The sequence below is a fragment of the Phyllobates terribilis genome, unplaced genomic scaffold (assembly GCF_046119375.1).
Source record: "Phyllobates terribilis strain yellow unplaced genomic scaffold, ASM4611937v1 Scaffold_1__5_contigs__length_1240528914, whole genome shotgun sequence".
Lineage (NCBI taxonomy): Eukaryota > Metazoa > Chordata > Amphibia > Anura > Dendrobatidae > Phyllobates > Phyllobates terribilis.
The window spans coordinates 717337359-717355917 of NW_027362761.1; the positions used below are offsets into that span (position 1 = coordinate 717337359).

The window sequence follows — 18559 nt, forward strand, 5'->3', positions numbered from 1 at the left end:
GTCTGGAGCGAGCGCACCCGGAGGCAAGAAGCCTGGAGAAAAGTATCGGAGGAGCTTACCCGGAGATGGCGAGAAAGCAGAGCAGCACCGGCCCGTTGGCCAGGAGCCTGCTAGAAACAGAGGAGGGAGAGCAGAGCAGCACCGGCCCGCTGGCCAGGAGCCTGCTGGAGACAACAGTGGAAGGAGAGCAGAGCAGCACCGACCCGTTGGTCAGGAGCCTGCTGGAAGCAACGACCCCACTAGGCCTAGTGGAGGTCCTAGCACAGCTCCCCCGAGACCGGGAGTGTGCGCAGACCGCTCTGGAGGGCCTCGCAAGGAGGATGGCCCGGGTGCAACGAGAGACGTTGGCGGAGTGGAGCCGTGAGATGGCCCAGCAGACCGAGACCCGTCAGCGGAGCACGCCACCCAAGACGAGGAGACAGACCGCCTCTGAGGATGGCGCAGGAGGACTCAAGGCCGGAGACGGCGCCGAGAAGGGAGCCGAACGAGTGGAGGCAGGTAAAGGGGACGTCTATACCCCAAACCGGGAAACCGCGTACCTGCCCCAGCTCCCCGTCGCAGAGCCCGAAGTACCCCCTGCCGTGCCCGTAACCGCAACGTCACCGCCACAGACTAGGCCTCAACCGGAAGCCGCAGCCGCGACCCCTGTGACGTCACACGCCTCGACCCCGAGCGTGACCAAGCAGGAAGTACCACCAGCCTGGTCGCAAGGCCTAGTGCCCCCGGGCGCCGCAATACCAACAGCGCCCCCTACCTCCGCGGAGCCCCCGGCCTGGTCGCAGGGCCAAGTAGCCCAGGGCGCCGCTATCCTTACGGTGCCCTTCACTTTCCAGATACCCCAGGCCTGGCCGCAAGGCCCGGGCAACCCGGGCGCTAACACCACCGCACCCATAAGACCAAGAGTGCCGCATCTGGGAGAGGACCTGTTTACCCAACACACGTGCCCGGATGGGCAGCCTTTCATCTGGCCCCAGGAATATCATGAACTGGAACGGCAGAGGAAGGCTGGGGCCATGTGTGCACCCCTGATCCCGGCTCCAAAGCCCGTAAAGAGGATCTCGCCCCCGCTAGCAGAAGCGCAGTTTGAGTGGGACCCCACCGGAGAAGACCTCATGGGGTTCACTCAGGAGACCCGGGCAGCTGCAGCGGAGCGTGCAGAGTGCTGCCGGCAGCAGCTCGAGGTCTTCGAGAGGGAGCGGAGAGAGAGGCGGGTCCGGGAACAGCAAGCTCAAATAAGGAGTGCGGAGCAGAAGAGCCGGGCCAGGAGAGACCCCCGTGCAGCGCATAGTCCCCGCACCACCGGGACTGTGATCAAGTTTAACATGCAGCATGGGTGGGGCTTCATCCGAGACCACCGCACCCCAGGCGACGTCTTCGTGACCAGGAGAGACGTTGAGTCCCACCTACCGGAGGGACACAGAGGTCGTGACCTTTACATCGGGGACGAAGTCACCTTCACCCGGCACAAGTGTGCCAAAGGACCCTACGCCCTCCATGTGCATCGCCTGACGGAGGAAGAGCTGCGGTGTGAGGAGGAAGAACAAGAGGACCCGGACGGGTCTGAAGCTAGAGGTAACTACAAAGAAAGAGCAGGAGGACGTCGTCGTTAAGTACAGCGGAGTAGAAGCTGTATATAGTTGCCCGTCGGGGCACAGTGAACTGTTACTGCTGATAATATAGTCCCCGTTGGGACCAGCATGTGTGAACTGTTTACCCGTTTATCCCTTAAATCCCACTGACCGAGGACTGAGAGCGGTCATTCCTCCCTTATACCTGGCCGAGGACTGAGAGCGGCCATATCCCCTGTATATAGTTGCGCGTCCTAAAGCGCTCCCTACTGGTTTTACAGGAAAGCCACGAGTTTTTTTCAAGAAAAGACTGTCGCACTTTACCCGGTCACGCGTTGCACAGTGACCGGAGGAGGAGCTAGAAGCGAGGAAAAGTCTACAAGAATGTTTTATATGAAAAGTTTTATTGATATATATATATATATAATGTTTTGTATGATGTTTTATATGTTTATGCAAAAATTTGTATGTTTTGTGGTGTTTTGTTCTTACAGCCCGAGGACGTGCTGTGATTTACCAGGGGGGAATGTAGCACCCTGAGGATTCGGCTGCTACAGGGGTATTGCACCTCAACCCAGAGGTGTGATATTCCACTCCCGGGTAAGGATGGAGTGTGGACCTGAGCTCAGAGAGCTGCATGCACTACACACATCCCATTTCCGAGGAACAGACCAACGGTACTCCCACTTAGAAATGTGCAGGTACGACCGAGTCTGTTCCTGGCTGGAGTGGGAGGGGGGTGGAACATCCCAAGTAGTGTAGGGGCAGATAGGGGGAGCAGCCTGGGTAAAGATAGGAGCTCATTGGGTGCTGGTCACCTGAGCTCACACATAGAGGGAGTATATAAGGTGGGCACCATCAAAGATCAGGGTCAGTCAGTCAGCCTTTGCAGAGGAGTGAAAGAGAGCGGAAGAGCAGAGCAGCCCAGAGTGAGAGAGGAGAAGAAAGAGAGACCCAGAGGGGGTGAAAAGAAAGGATTCTGAGAACCCAAATTCAATCCCCGGGTGAAGAGTCGGCAATAGGGTACCGGATCCCAAACTGGTGGGGGCAAAAGCACACCCTAGCCAGAGACCGGAGGCCGTGGGCAGCGTCTGCCACGGCCACCCACCACATCCACCCCGAAGGCAGACCACGTGGAGGGTCAGGGAACCCAAGGCCAAGGGTCTCCCAACAGAAGGCCCGAGGGAGCTGGACCTAGGTGGATCACTAGTGGGGACGGCCAGAGGAAAGGACAGAAGGAGAGCTCAGGGTCACGCTCCGGACTTGTTTGGGGGTTTGCTGAATCCAGGACCTGGTGGACGCAGCACGGCTCGGGTGGTCACTTGAAGCTGGAGTGACCGGAACATCAGCAGTGAGTAAATACCCTAAACTGCACAACCCGACTCTGTCTTCACTTAACATCTACGCTGCACCACCACAACCCCCATCCTCTGCACCTGACCCCCTGAGGCTATACCCCACCCGTTGGGGGTTATACTACCAAAAGCTGCACCAACACCATCAGCCTCAGCGGACCCTGCTGCAGCGGCGGCCATAGTGACCGCAATACAACGGGTGGCGTAGTCGACATTAAGAACTTTATAACATCTGTAGGACTGCCACATACTCTGAGCTTGACACCCTGGGCACGGACCGGGTCACAGCCACTCGGAAGACTACAACCCCCATCTGATCCGGCTCCGGGTATTCCCCTAAAGAATATGGCCCAGGGGGCGCGTCACTACCACTATCTTTTGTTGAGGCCCCTCCATTCTCAGGATTGATGGGGATTCCTGGGATCCAACCATGACAGAATATAAAGTGATTATATTTTGCTGGGATATACCATCCCTTTATCAAATGGGAATATCCATTTGCCAGATTCTCTTTCTAATAGTCTGTAAAGTTTAAAGGTAGATTCGTATGCACCATTGATAGACTTGTGCTGAACTTGGCTGGGTCTCCCACCAGGTCCAAAAGCAATATAAAAGTTCAAGAAAGCCGAGGCACCAAAATAGCTGTATGACATCTTTGAGGGCTTGAAAAAGGCCAATTATGGCCAAAACGTTGCCTTCTGTGTCATCCCGTGATGTTTTTAACTGACATGGAATAAAGAACAAATTTTTATCAAGAACCTGCGGTTTTGGTGCCTCGGCTTTCCTGAACTTTTATAGTCTGTAAAATTTGTTGGGTCTAGAAACCTGTTAGAGGAAAATTCCCCAAAAATCAAGTTATGGATATAGGATAACTAGCTGTTTGCTGGGAATTTGACCATTTGGACCCCCCAACGATCCTGAGATCGGGGCCTGAAACACAGAGAAAAGGGTACTGTGGCACCATTCTAAATGGGGCTGAGGTGCTCATATCAGCTTTTATTTCATACATTGTCTAAGGGACTGGTGAGTACATGGCTTGCCTATTTCTGTCAGTCCCATAGACAATGAATGGAGCAGAGACTGTGAATATGCACCAATTTTGGGATTGCTGGAAGTCCCAGTGGTCAGACCCCCATCGATCAGTAAGTTATATATTTTTATACGCCTTTGAGGTTTTTTTTTATTAAAATTAAAGGAATTTTATTTTAATCATATAAAACAAAATAATGGCCAAGGCAATGTATAATTCTTATTGTATGTGTTACTGCTTACCAAGGCAATGACATTTTCAGTAGTGGAGTTATATTTTGCAGAGTTTTTTATCCCAAGGTCAGATGTGTAGATCAGGTTTGTCAGTGTAAGGTTGAGAGTGACATCTTCAAATACTGTGGATTCAACTGGAGGTTGGGTCGCCGCCCCTATAGGAGGCTCAACCGCTGATAAAAGGAATAAAAAGGAGAAGAAATGCTTCAAGATTTGATGAGATGATGTGGCACTAAAAAATCTTTATTCCCCTAAGAAGTGCCAAGCTATTTTGTTTTTTAGTACCAAGGCTGTCAGCAGTGATTAGGCAGCATATATGTGCTGACAGGTCCCCTTTAATACATTACTACAGTACATGACTCAGTTTTATATTGACGAGATTACTTTCATTAGCCGCACACTTTCTTCTAATTATTTTATTTGCATTGTTTTTACAGCCTAACTTTATTAATGTGGAGGACTCTCTAATACAGAATATTCACCAGTCACTATTTTCTTTGCAGGAAATACTTACAAGCAGTTGGGACAATTGGCTGTTTCTCATTATATCCTACAAGATAAGAAAAAAAGTCACCATCTGTAGAAAATGCTTTAGAGCTGAAAATAAATAAAAGGAGATATGGATATTGTTATTACCATTGACATAAAGGCTGTTTGGATCCAAAGTGTAGGATCCAAGTGTGGTGACATTTCTTGTCTGGTCCTTCAACTCTTTGTAGTAAGCGACTGTATTGAATGGGGTAGATGCAGAGTAATTGCTGTACGTACAGATGGCATTAACCTTAGTGTCTTTGGAATTTGCCAACCTAGGACGTGAAAAAAGGAAACAATGTAAAGTTTTCTATTAAATACTAACATTAACTATTACATTTGTTGTTATATACCTCTTGTATGTCATAGTTCATAGATTATGAGATACAGAACAGCACCTGGCCCAGCCATACATAGCCATTTCTTACCTTGCCTCCAATAGTTGGCATCTTGATAGATTTCTTAGAGGTCTCAGCCATGGAAGGTTGAGATAGGACTAACTGGGGTCTTCCAGGGTGAACATAAATTACTGCAGTTATTCTATGTGACTGCATATTGCCAAAGTCTGACAATATCCAGAATGCAAGGACTGAAGTCATTTATCTTCAGCATGGAAAACCCCCTTTAAACATAACAGCACTAGATATGTTTCTCACCTTTACACATCAAATACAATTCTAGTGTGGAAATAACTCAGCATGCCCTGATATTGCATACATAATGAAAGGCTCATTAAATCTCAAGCATATCATTGTCAAAAATTATTTATGTAGCAGAAGTAATGTGCTCTAACTTTACATATATTTATATATATTTTACATATACACATGTATTTGAAAGCAGGTGCCTCATGACATAATGGCAGTCATCACATCATCACTACCCTTTAGTGGTGACTATGATGCAAAATGTATGGCGTGCAAAGAATGCGGCAATAAAGAGGCAGCAACACTCAACAGAGTCCCACAGCATGATTGCTGTGTGTATGGGGAGCCGGTTTCCCCACCAGTCTCATATTGATGGCCTATCCTATGTCATCAATATTAAAATCCTCAAAAATCTCTAGACGTCCCCTTTTTACTCCAGTAGGTGGTTTTCCACTCCTTCATTCAAACACTGACAACTTTTCCTAAAATATATGTTCATATATAAGTTGTCAATTATTAAGTGGTGGTCTCATAAGCCAAGTTATACTAGTTAATTTCCTGCAAAATACGGATACTTGTATGTTTAGTTTCTCCTGTTCTATAACATACCCGTATGTTGTAGCATGTCCAAAATGACAGGTCAAATATACAGCACTGCAAAAAACTTTCCGTAGCCTATTTTTGCAGGAAAAATAAAATGAGAAGGTCCAGAAGCCACGTTGTCACATTGCATTTCTATATCGTCTCTTGGTTGGGTAAGGTAGGAAGAAGGATGGCACTTCAACATAGCCATAAGGAGCCCATACACCAAGGAATGCTCTCATCAAAATGCTCGTTTTGCCAATAGCTATTTTGACTGACCGTACCCCACCGTATCAAGCACACTTGGTTTGGCCAAGCATTCGTGTGTTTTCAGTGCGGAGAGCGGTATAATCAGCCGCCAGGCACTTCTGACAGCAGCTCCTGTGAGAGGTTGGTGGCCAGTGGGGCTGAATTCGGGGCATTCATCTGACATTTCTCTCATGTGTGCAGTGGCCTATAGATTTCTTAGCGTTAGTTCATGAGTTGCAGTTTACCATAAAAATGAGCAGAGTTACATTTTAAATGAAAACAGAATATGTCTTACATGAATTGCTCCACTTTACACACGGGCGAACTGTCCTTCAGGCTAGTTTTATTTATCGCCGCATGCAACTACAGAAGAAAAGAATTAAAAGTCTTAAATAGAAATACATAAGAAAAAATGCATCTTAAAAAGTATCTACATATTTTTGGGGTTTCGGTCAATGGGTAAACCCATTATTTTTATTGAAAAAGCCTTGATTGAAGGGAACCTGTGAGCTGATACACGCTGCTCGTGGACAGAGAAAACGTACTTTAAAAGTGTCCGGAGACCAAACCACACAGACGACTAGTCGGACCAATGTGACAGGTGTCGGCTTATCCCCACACGCTCCCCTGGAGTGACAGGTCTCTCCCTTTGTGCGTATGTAGGGACAAACATGTCAGTCATTGGAAGCAGGTTGGAGAAGATGTCGGGGATCCGCATGTCTGACAAGTCATCTGTGCAACTTGGTGGCTGGATGCTTTTAAAATATCTATTGATTTCTGAAGTGAGTCGACATACATAGGAAAAATAATACAGCCAGTGTTGGATACATGTATCAGCTGTCAGGTTCCCTTTAAAGGTTGCCTTAATGGAGCTGCATTCTACATGTTGCGGCCTTGATATGAATTTGTTGTCAGATAAATATGTCTGATCACGCTTATCATCCTATAGACTATGAATACTGCTTTTAACCTGTACACCTAATTTACAATGACAATTTACTTACCAAAGTTATGATGGAAAGTTGAGTATTGTTGAATACTGAGGTATTTGCTGACCCCATATCTGCAGTGTACGGTAGATTAGTTACAGTGAAATTCAAGGTAAAGCTGTTGACAATATTTGTAGATGTGGTCAGTTTTGTACCTGAAGTAAAAGAGAAGAAAGTGGGCCTAAGAATATACAATGAACATTTAACTAAATTCAAGTTTATTAAAATGTATTTATGTTTGACGATCCAAAAAATATTCCATGTCCTTGGTGCAATGACAGGTTATTTTTATTGCTTTTTACTATGATAAAAATCATTCAATGATACATAAACATTGCCATGCCATTTATTAACTCGTATAACTTACTCTGAGATGGAGCTGGGCTTGGTATCACCTGTTCATTGTATCCTTTGTGAAGAAAAAGATGAACATTTTAGTGTTTTGTTGCATTATTCTTAATTATGCGTTTTGTTTTCAAGATATGTTGACATACAGTTGTATAGTATAGTATTTTATACAAGAAAGAAAGAAAGAAAAAAGAAAGAAAAAGAAAGAAAGGTTGATAATGAAAAAGATGCAGAGATATATTATAGATAGATATATGGATAGGTAGATTGATAGCTAGATACATAGATAGATAATACCATTGACATAAAGACTATTTGGGTCCAGTGTGTAGACTCCCAACTTTGTGATGTTATATGTCACATTTTTCAGTTCCTTGTAGAAATTTACTGTATCAAATACAGGGCTAGCCTTGTTGGTATAGTTGCAGATGGCATCGACTTTGGTGTTATTGTTACTGTTTGTCAAACTGCGGATCAGAAATAAGGCATTTACTCTTTACTGATACTTGTATTTTTTATAGAGATAGTTTGTACCATGTAAAGGTGATAAAGGACTGTTCTACCATAGTTGTATACATTCTTCCATGAATGAAAGAAACTAAAAAAACATGCAAAGATGACAATGCAGTGTTAACTATAGAACAATGTGTGGTGGTCTTCTATACGAAGTATAAACATATTTTAAAGAACATAAACCTCTGAGTTACAAAAACTTTTAAAGAGTATTTGTCACCAGGTGAAAAGTGTCCAGTTTCTGCTCTTATTTTGTTCCCGCTGCTCCCCTTAGTATTCCTTTTTAGTTTATTTTAAATCCACTATACAGTTCCAGAGTTATGGACCTTTTATTTAGTGCTACGTTTATGGTCTTTTCCAAGTGGGTGTGGCTCACAGGATTCTCTGGGGGAATCCTGTGATCACTGCCTCCTTGGTAAAAACTATAACATTTAGCATTAAATAAAAGGCCCCTAGCTCTGGAACTGTATGGTGGCTTTGAAAATAAAATAATGGAATACCCAGGAGAGCACTGGGAATAAAATAAGAGCAGAAACTGAACACCTTTGACCTGGTGATAGGTCTTCTTTAAGGGTGGGTTTACATATTGTGTGTATATATATATATATGTGTGTGAAACCCTCCAGAATTCATGGTCAGACAGGAAAACAAGGCATGTTGCCTCTTGCTGGCTTTGGAACGCATCTGGTGGGTGGTAAAATTACTAAAAATTGCCTACAATGTGCAGTATTCCTTACTTTATTATCTGGCATGAAGGTAAAGAAGAGCCCAGACTGGTGTTGTTCATTACAGCATGCAACTAAAAGGAAGAGAAAAATATTCTGAATTTGAAGAATACTCTAAATTCTCTTCACTTATGGGAAACAGATCTAAATACTCACTTGACTAGTTATAAAAAGACGTATGATAATGAAGTTCCCAGAATTGGGGTTCCCAAAGTCCTCCTGATATTTCAGATTGGTCAGGGTGAAATTCACAGTGAGTATAGAATTTGGTGGAGAGGTGGTAATAGGGGGGAGGGTGGAGGCCACAGTAGCTGTAAAAGAAATACAATGATTACACGTGTAAGCACCTTTGTAACAATATTGCTTAGATTTCATTACTAGTTTCAGTTTCTGATGGTTAATGTAAGTTAACTTACTCCAAGATGATGTTGGCTCATTATAACCTGAAATAGAGAGCAATGTTAGTTATTGGGGCTTGGCTTTTCCCAATACAGGTATAGTGTATGAGCTAAGTTAATCCATTATTACCATCAATATACAGACTGGTGCTATCCAGTGGGTATTTGTCCAGCTTCTTGATGCCACTTGTGAGGTTACTGAATTCCTTGTACACAACTATCCTGTCGAACGCTTGGCCTACCGTATTGTTAATGTATGAGCACACCGAGTTGATACTGAGAGAGTTGGGTATCTTTCCAATCCTGAAAGCATAGAAACATCACAGACATATATTCTTTCAGAAGAAATGGTGATATTATTATATATAGTTCATGTAAAATGTATTCATATGTAGTATGTAGTATATCTTCTTTCCTGACTAAATCGATAGCACATCAACATGGTTCCAATCTTTTCCAGTTGACCTACCAAGGGACTAGGGACAGGCACGTGTACTGTAGCATATAGACAATATTTTGCACTTGACAGCTGTACCTTTATCTCACATATAGTGGTCGCACAAACGGTGATGGCTCTAGCTGGCAAAATCTCAACTTAGGATAGCCTTTCCTTGCCATCATAACTTAAAAATAACCTGTCACTGGATTCATGTTGCCTGATCTATTCCAGCATGAACCAGTGCTTGACTATGACTGGTGTGTCAGAGAAAACATAATTTGCAGAGCGGGTGAAGGAACATAGGGAGAGATGAGCATAGTCCAGTACAGTCCACAGTAGGCTTCTCTCTGCAATGATCTAGTTGGCTGACAGATCTCTCCCTATCTATACACATGAGAGAGACCTATCAATCAGAGTGATGACTGGCCTGGGGTGGAGTCAGATTTTACCAAGTCTTTGTCAAAGTCTGCAAAATTATTAGGAAGCTTGTTTTCCTCAGGAAAAATGGGTCAAACAAGAGATTTAACTAACTCTGAAAAGTGAAAAATTGTTACAAGTCTTACAGCAGAGAGGTGCAACACTCTTGAAATTGATAAGATATTCAGACATGGCAGAAGAACGATCAAAAGTTTCGCTGCTAACAGTCAACGGGGTTGCAAAAACTTTGGGGGGAAATTCATAGCAAATTCAATTAGTTTCAAATCAAGTCTCTGATCTTAATCTCTGATCTTAAGCATATGTCATTTATATCCTAAGGCTGGATACGCCTTTATTTCACCATATTTAGCTGTGAGTTTAGGCCTTACCTGAATATAAGATTCCTGCAGCCTGTAAATGCTCCACCTATACTGGTATTTTGGAACACTTGGTCACTCTATTAAAGAAATGAAAATGTGTTTACATACAGTATACAAATATGATAAAGACTTAGACAAATGGTTCCTATATGACATATCTTACCAGTGATATCATGATAGCTGACATGAAGCGGCTGAACTCGGAAGATGGATTATCAAGCTCTGGGTTGTAGGTCACATTTAGCAAAGTCACGTTGAATGTGAAATCCACTAGGTTTGGAGATCCTGTTGATGGAGCAGCAGCTAAGAGGAAAGATATAATATAAGTATATTAACAGTGCCGATATAGGAAAATGTGTATTCTAGCTTATTAGTAATGATTATTATGCCAGCAGTAGTAAGGTGGTAATGAAAAAATCCGAGCCATATTCTATTAACAGAAGGGGCAATTTTCCATTACAATGACTAAAGTAATTAGTTAAGCCTAGTGGAAAAGAAGTCAGCATCTCCTTCCTGATGGTTAACAGATACAGTTCCTAGTAAAGGTGGCATACCTGTGGTAGATGGTTTTGATGTGGCACCTGTAGGAGATACTGTAGAGGCGGGCACATTGGTAGTGGTTGGAGACTGGCTCACTGTCTGGACTGGTCCAGTACTGATGACTGATGGATTCACTACAGCTCCTGTTGATGGAGCTGCTGCTAAGAGAAGAAATATAACATAAGCATATTATCAGTGTATTTATAGGCAAATATGTATTCTAGCTTATTAGTAATGATGATTAAGTCAGCAGTAGTGAGGTGGTAATGAATATTCTATTAACAGCAGGGGAAATTTTTCAGTACAACAACTAAATAGGGAAACCTAGTAAATATAACAGATCTGTCACCGCCTCCACCCTGATGGTTTCCAGATATATATTTAATTGAAAACAAAGTAATGTAAGTCATGTGAAAATGTGAATTGCTAGTAAAGGTGGCATACCTGTGGTAGATGGTTTTGAAGTGGCCCCTGTAGGAGATACTGTAGAGCCGGGCACATTGGTAGTGGTAGGAGACTGGCTCACTGTGTGGACTGGTCCTGTACTACTGACTGATGGACTCACTTCTGTTGATAACATAAAGCAAGAAATGATGTTACTCACCAAGTGCCGATCATAGTTACAGATGAGGGAATACGTGAGAGAATTTGGATCTCACCAGTAGTTGATGCTGCTGTTGTGTTGGGTCCATTGGGCTGCTGCACCGGCGCATTAGTTACAGGGACAATAGGAGCCTCAGCTGAGGAAAGAACATAGGGATTAAACAAAGGGATCTTGGCAACAGAGAAAATACAATAATACTTTGTCACCAAAGTTATGAAGATAGGAAAGTATTTTGCAATGCTACGAGACATGATCTGTCCCTGTCCTGGGCACTAATTACTATGACAATGCAGAAGACTGTGATATGTTCATGTGTATGAGACCTATAGCTACAAAAACAGTACAATTATTGTTGGCCGACTTTTTTCTTTATGAAAAGCAAGGATTATGGTAACTTTCCTAGAGCTATAATATTCCTTCACCTCTGTGAATGGTACCTAGTTACTGTGTATAGAGGGTTAAAAGAGACCCAAGACCATCAAGTTCAGCCTCTTATTATTACATATGACAATTAATCCAAAGGAAGGTAACAGAACACCTTTTCAAATGTAGTTGTCATTTTATAGCCTCTAGAAAATTTTTGTAATTAATTAAACATCAGGGTTTGGGATATGCAAAAAAGTGCAGCTAATGGTGAACTATATTCCTCCACATAGTTATGAAAGTAGCCTGCACCAAACCAGGAGGACAAGCGGGCAGGAAGGTGCAGAGTCTATACTGCTGAAATCATCAGTCAGCTTTGGAAAGAATCGCTGATTTCTTAACTTGCTTAGTTACTATGGGAAAATGTTTAAAACTTGTTGACTCATCCGAGAAAATATCCCTAAGATCAAGTTATCCATTGGAGATTTAAGAAATGTTGTCCTGCAAGGGTATTCAGCTTAACTCAGCTATTTCAACTTGACAAACCCAGTCTGCAGTTGCTAATCGCCTGTTAATAGAGCTGCAGCTTAGAGAAGAGATATAATATACAGTTAGTATATTAACAGGGCCTACATAGGCAAATGTTAACTCTAGATTATTACCAATGATTATTACATCAGCAGTTGTGAGGTGGTAATGAAGAAATCTGATCCATGTTCTGTTGACAACAGTGACAATTTTTCATGACAATGACTAGTTAAGGAAAAATATTAGATCCATCAACAGCTCCTCCCTAATGGTTTCCAGATATGTGTTTTTATTTTTTTTAATTAAAAGTAATGTGAACATGTAAATGACTCGTAAAAGCTAGCATACCTGTGGTAGATGGTTTTGACGTGACATTTGTAGGAGATACTGTAGAGCCGGGCACATTGGTAGTGGTAGAAGACTGGCTCACTGTGTGGACTGGTCCAGTACTACTGACTGATGGACTCACTACGGCTCCTGTTGTTGGAGCTGCAGCTGAGAGAAGAGATGTATTATAAGTAAAATAACAGTGACTATATAGGAAAATGTGTATTCTAGCTTATTAGTAATGTGTATTATATGAGCAATAGTATGGTGGTAATGAAGAAATCTGATCCATATTCTATTAACAGCAGGGACAATTTTCCATTACAATGACTAAATAACTAAGCCTAATAAAAAAAAAACAGATCCATCAACATCTCTTCCCAGATGGTTTACAGATCATGTTTCTATGTAAAAAAATAACCTGAAAGTGATGTGAAAATCTGAGTTACTCATAAAGGTGGCATACCTGTGGTAGATGGTCTTGAAGTGGCACCTGTAGAAGATACTGTAGAGGAGGGCACATTGGTAGAGGTAGGAGACTGGCTCACTGTCTGGACTGGTCCTGAGCTACTGACTGATGGACTCACTACGGCTCCTGTTGATGGAGCTGCAGCTAAAAGAGATATGTTATAAGTATATTTATAGTATCTATAGAGGTAAATATGTATTCTAGATTATTAGTAATAATTCGTATGTCAGCAGTAGTAAGGTCGTAATGAAGAAATCTGAGCCATATTCAATTGCCAGCAGGGTCAATTTTCCATTAAAATGACTAAATAGCGAAGCTTTGTAAAAATAACAGATCCCTCAACATTTCCTCCTTATTAGTTTCTAGATAAGTGTGCTTTTTTTAAACTCAAAACAATTGGAAAATGTGAGTAGTTACTAAAGGTGGCATACATGTGGTAGATGGTCTTGAAGTGGCCCCTGTAGAAGATACTGTAGAGGAGGGCACATTGGTAGTGGTAGGAGACTGGCTCACTGTCTGGACTGGTCCAGTGCTACTGACTGATGGACTCACTATGGCTCCTGTCGTTGGAGCTGCAGATAAGAGAAGAGATATAATATAAGTATATTAACATTGTCTATATAGGAAAATGTGTATTCTAGATTATTAGCAATGATTATTATGTCAGCAGTAGTGAGGTAGTAATTAAGAAATCTGAGCCATTTTCTATTAACAGAAGGGGCAATTTTTCATTACATTTCTAAATATGGAAGCCTAGTAAAAAATAACAGATCCATCAACATCTCCTACTTGATGGTTTCCAGATAAATGTCTTTAAAAAAAAAAATGAAAATAATGTGAAAACTGGAATTGCTCATAAAGGTGGCATACCTGTGGAAGATGGTTTTGATGTGGCACCTGTAGGAGATACTGTAGAGGCGGGCACATTGGTAGTGGTTGGAGACTGGCTCACTGTCTGGACTGGTCCAGTACTACTGACTGATGGACTCACTACGGCTCCTGTTGATGGAGCTGCTGCTAAGAGAAGAGATATAATATAAGGATATTAACAGTGTATTTATAGGCAAATATGTATTCTAGCTTATTAGTAATGATGATTATGTCAGCAGTAGTGAGGTGGTAATGAATATTCTATTAACAGCAGGGGAAATTTTTCAGTACAACAACTAAATAGGGAAACCTAGTAAATATAACAGATCTGTCACCGCCTCCACCCTGATGGTTTCCAGATATATATTTAATTGAAAACAAAGTCATGTAAGTCATGTGAAAATGTAAATTGCTAGTAAAGGTGGCATACCTGTGGTAGATGTTCTTGAAGTGGCCCCTGTAGGAGATACTGTAGAGCTGGGAACGTTGGTAGTGGTAGAAGACTGGCTCACTGTCTGGACTGGTCCTGTACTACTTACTGATGGACTCACTTCTGTTGATAACATAAAGCAAGAAATGATGTTACTCACCAAGTGCCGATCATAGTTACAGATGAGGGAATACGTGAGAGAATTTGGATCTCACCAGTAGTTGATGCTGCTGTTGTGTTGGGTCCATTGGGCTGCTGCACCGGCGCATTAGTTACAGGGACAATAGGAGCCTCAGCTGAGGAAAGAACATAGGGATTAAACAAAGGGATCTTGGCAACAGAGAAAATACAATAATACTTTGTCACCAAAGTTATGAAGATAGGAAAGTATTTTGCAATGCTACGAGACATGATCTGTCCCTGTCCTGGGCACTAATTGCTATGACAATGCAGAAGACTGTGATATGTTCATGTGTATGAGACCTATAGCTACAAAAACAGTACAATTATTGTTGGCCGACTTTTTTCTTTATGAAAAGCAAGGATTATGGTAACTTTCCTAGAGCTATATTTTCCTCCACCTCTGTGAATGGTACAAGTTACTGTGTATAGAGAGTTAAAAGAGACCTAAGCCCATCAAGTTCAGCCTCTTATTATTACATATGACAATTAATCCAAAGGAAGGTAACAGAACAGCTTTTCAAATGTAGTTGTCATTTCATAGCCTCTAGAACATAAAGACAATTTTTATAATTAATTAAACATCAGGGTTTGGGATATGCAAAAAAAGTGCAGCTAATGGTGAACTATATTCCTCCACATAGTTATGAAAGTAGCCTGCACCAAACTAGGAGGACAAGCGGGCAGGAAGGTGCAGAGTCTATACTGCTGAAATCATCAGTCAGCTTTGGAAAGAATCGCTGATTTCTTAACTTGCTTAGTTACTATAGGAAAATGTTTAAAAGTTGATGACTCATCCGAGAAAATATTCCTAAGATCAAGTTATCCATTGGAGATTTAAGAAATGTTGTCCTGCAAGGGTATTCAGCTTAACTCAGCTATTTCAACTTGACAAACCCAGTCTGCAGTTGCTAATCGCCTGTTAATAGAGCTGCAGCTTAGAGAAGAGATATAATATACAGCTAGTATATTAACAGGGCCTACATAGGCAAATGTGAATTCTAGATTATTAGTAATGATTATTACATCAGCAGTTGTGAGGTGGTAATGAAGAAATCTGATCCATGTTCTGTTGACAACAGTGACAATTTTTCATGACAATGACTAGTTAGGGAAAAATATTAGATCCATCAACAGCTCCTCCCTAATGGTTTCCAGATATGTGTTTTTATTATTTTTAATTAAAAGTAATGTGAACATGTAAATGACTCGTAAAAGCTAGCATACCTGTGGTAGATGGTTTTGACGTGACATTTGTAGGAGATAATGTAGAGCCGGGCACATTGGTAGTGGTAGGAGACTGGCTCACTGTGTGGACTGGTCCAGTACTACTGACTGATGGACTCACTACGGCTCCTGTTGTTGGAGCTGCAGCTAAAAGAAGAGATGTATTATAAGTAAAATAACAGTGACTATATAGGAAAATGTGTATTCTAGCTTATTAATAATGTGTATTATATCAGCAATAGTATGGTGGTAATGAAGAAATCTGAGCCATATTCTATTAACAGCAGGGACAATTTTCCATTAAAATGACTAAATAACTAAGCCTAATGAAAAAAAACAGATCCATCAACATCTCTTCCCAGATGGTTTACAGATTATGTTTCTATGTAAAAAAATAACCTGAAAGTGATGTGAAAATCTGAGTTACTCATAAAGGTGGCATACCTGTGGTAGATGGTCTTGAAGTGGCACCTGTAGAAGATACTGTAGAGGTGGGCACATTGGTAGTAGTAGGAGACTGGCTCACTGTCTGGACTGGTCCAGTACTACTGACTGATGGACTCACTACGGCTCCTGTTGATGGAGCTGCAGCTAAGAGAAGAGATATGTTATAAGTATATTTATAGTATCTATAGAGGTAAATATGTATTCTAGATATTAGTAATAATTCGTATGTCAGCAGTAGTAAGGTCGTAATGAAGAGATCTGAGCCATATTCAATTGCCAGCAGGGTCAATTTTCCATGAAAATGACTAAATAGCGAAGCTTTGTAAAAATAACAGATCCCTCAACATTTCCTCCTTATTAGTTTCTAGATAAGTGTGCATTTTTTAACTCAAAGCAATTGGAAAATGTGAGTAGTTACTAAAGGTGGCATACATGTGGTAGATGGTCTTGAAGTGGCACCTGTAGGAGATACTGTAGAGCCGGGCACGTTGGTAGTGGTAGAAGATTGGCTCACTGTCTGGACTGGTCCTGTACTACTTACTGATGGACTCACTTCTGTTGATAACATAAAGCAAGAAATGATGTTACTCACCAAGTGCCGATCATAGTTACAGATGAGGGAATACGTGAGAGAATTTGGATCTCACCAGTAGTTGATGCTGCTGTTGTGTTGGGTCCATTGGGCTGCTGCACCGGCGCATTAGTTACAGGGACAATAGGAGCCTCAGCTGAGGAAAGAACATAGGGATTAAACAAAGGGATCTTGGCAACAGAGAAAATACAATAATACTTTGTCACCAAAGTTATGAAGATAGGAAAGTATTTTGCAATGCTACGAGACATGATCTGTTCCTGTCCTGGGCACTAATTACTATGACAATGCAGAAGACTGTGATATGTTCATGTGTATGAGACCTATAGCTACAAAAACAGTACAATTATTGTTGGCCGACTTTTTTCTTTATGAAAACCAAGGATTATGGTAACTTTCCTAGAGCTATATTTTCCTCCACCTCTGTGAATGGTACAAGTTACTGTGTATAGAGGGTTAAAAGAGACCTAAGCCCATCAAGTTCAGCCTCTTATTATTACATATGACAATTGATCCAAAGGAAGGTAACAGAACAGCTTTTCAAATGTAGTTGTCATTTTATAGCCTCTAGAACATAAAGAAAAGTTTTATAATTAATTAAACATCGGGGTTTGGGATATGCAAAAAAAGTGCAGCTAATGGTGAACTATATTCCTCCACATAGTTATGAAAGTAGCCTGCACCAAACTAGGAGGACAAGCGGGCAGGGAGGTGCAGAGTCTATACTGCTGAAATCATCAGTCAGCTTTGGAAAGAATCGCTGATTTATTAACTTGCTTAGTTACTATGGGAAAATGTTTAAAACTTGTTGACTCATCCGAGAAAATATCCCTAAGATCAAGTTATCCATTGGAGATTTAAGAAATGTTGTCCTGCAAGGGTATTCAGCTTAACTCAGCTATTTCAACTTGACAAACCCAGTCTGCAGTTGCTAATCGCCTGTTAATAGAGCTGCAGCTTAGAGAAGAGATATAATATACAGTTAGTATATTAACAGGGCCTACATAGGCGAATGTGAATTCTAGATCATTACCAATGATTATTACATCAGCAGTTGTGAGGTGGTAATGAAGAAATCTGATCCATGTTCTGTTGACAACAGCGACAATTTTTCATGACAATGACTAGTTAAGGAAAAATATTAGATCCATCAACAGCTCCTCCCTAATGGTTTCCAGATATGTGTTTTTATTTTTTTTAATTAAAAGTAATGTGAAAATGTAAATGACTCGTAAAAGCTAGCATACCTGTGGTAGATGGTTTTGACGTGACATTTGTAGGAGATACTGTAGAGCCGGGCACATTGGTAGTGGTAGAAGACTGGCTCACTGTCTGGACTGGTCCTGTACTACTGACTGATGGACTCACTACGGCTCCTGTTGAAGGAGCAGCAGCTAAAAGAAGAGATATATTATAAGTAAAATAACAGTGACTATATAGGAAAATGTGTATTCTAGCTTATTAGTAATGTGTATTATATCAGCAATAGTATGGTGGTAATGAAGAAATCTGAGCCATATTCTATTAACGGCAGGGACAATTTTCCATTAAAATGACTAAATAACTAAGCCTATTGAA

The 18559-nt window shown here is 41.7% G+C and overlaps 1 protein-coding gene across 1 annotated transcript in view; it reads right to left on the reverse strand.

The window, feature by feature from the left end:
• Window positions 1–18559, reverse strand: part of MUC16 (mucin 16, cell surface associated) — a 90251-nt gene that overhangs the window by 15532 nt on the left and 56160 nt on the right. Inside the window, exons 35-61 of the mRNA XM_073642485.1 lie at window positions 18229–18375; window positions 17037–17117; window positions 16822–16944; window positions 16387–16533; window positions 15943–16089; window positions 14751–14831; window positions 14536–14658; window positions 14106–14252; window positions 13667–13807; window positions 13233–13379; window positions 12788–12934; window positions 11604–11684; window positions 11389–11511; window positions 10959–11105; window positions 10568–10707; window positions 10414–10481; window positions 9299–9471; window positions 9187–9213; window positions 8927–9081; window positions 8783–8844; window positions 7830–7999; window positions 7552–7593; window positions 7200–7339; window positions 6491–6558; window positions 4823–4992; window positions 4701–4736; window positions 4196–4359 (exon numbers count right to left, since the gene is read on the reverse strand). Coding sequence (XP_073498586.1) covers window positions 4196–4359; window positions 4701–4736; window positions 4823–4992; window positions 6491–6558; window positions 7200–7339; window positions 7552–7593; window positions 7830–7999; window positions 8783–8844; window positions 8927–9081; window positions 9187–9213; window positions 9299–9471; window positions 10414–10481; window positions 10568–10707; window positions 10959–11105; window positions 11389–11511; window positions 11604–11684; window positions 12788–12934; window positions 13233–13379; window positions 13667–13807; window positions 14106–14252; window positions 14536–14658; window positions 14751–14831; window positions 15943–16089; window positions 16387–16533; window positions 16822–16944; window positions 17037–17117; window positions 18229–18375 — 3197 coding nt within the window. The remainder of the gene's footprint in view (window positions 1–4195; window positions 4360–4700; window positions 4737–4822; window positions 4993–6490; window positions 6559–7199; window positions 7340–7551; window positions 7594–7829; window positions 8000–8782; window positions 8845–8926; window positions 9082–9186; window positions 9214–9298; window positions 9472–10413; window positions 10482–10567; window positions 10708–10958; window positions 11106–11388; window positions 11512–11603; window positions 11685–12787; window positions 12935–13232; window positions 13380–13666; window positions 13808–14105; window positions 14253–14535; window positions 14659–14750; window positions 14832–15942; window positions 16090–16386; window positions 16534–16821; window positions 16945–17036; window positions 17118–18228; window positions 18376–18559) is intronic.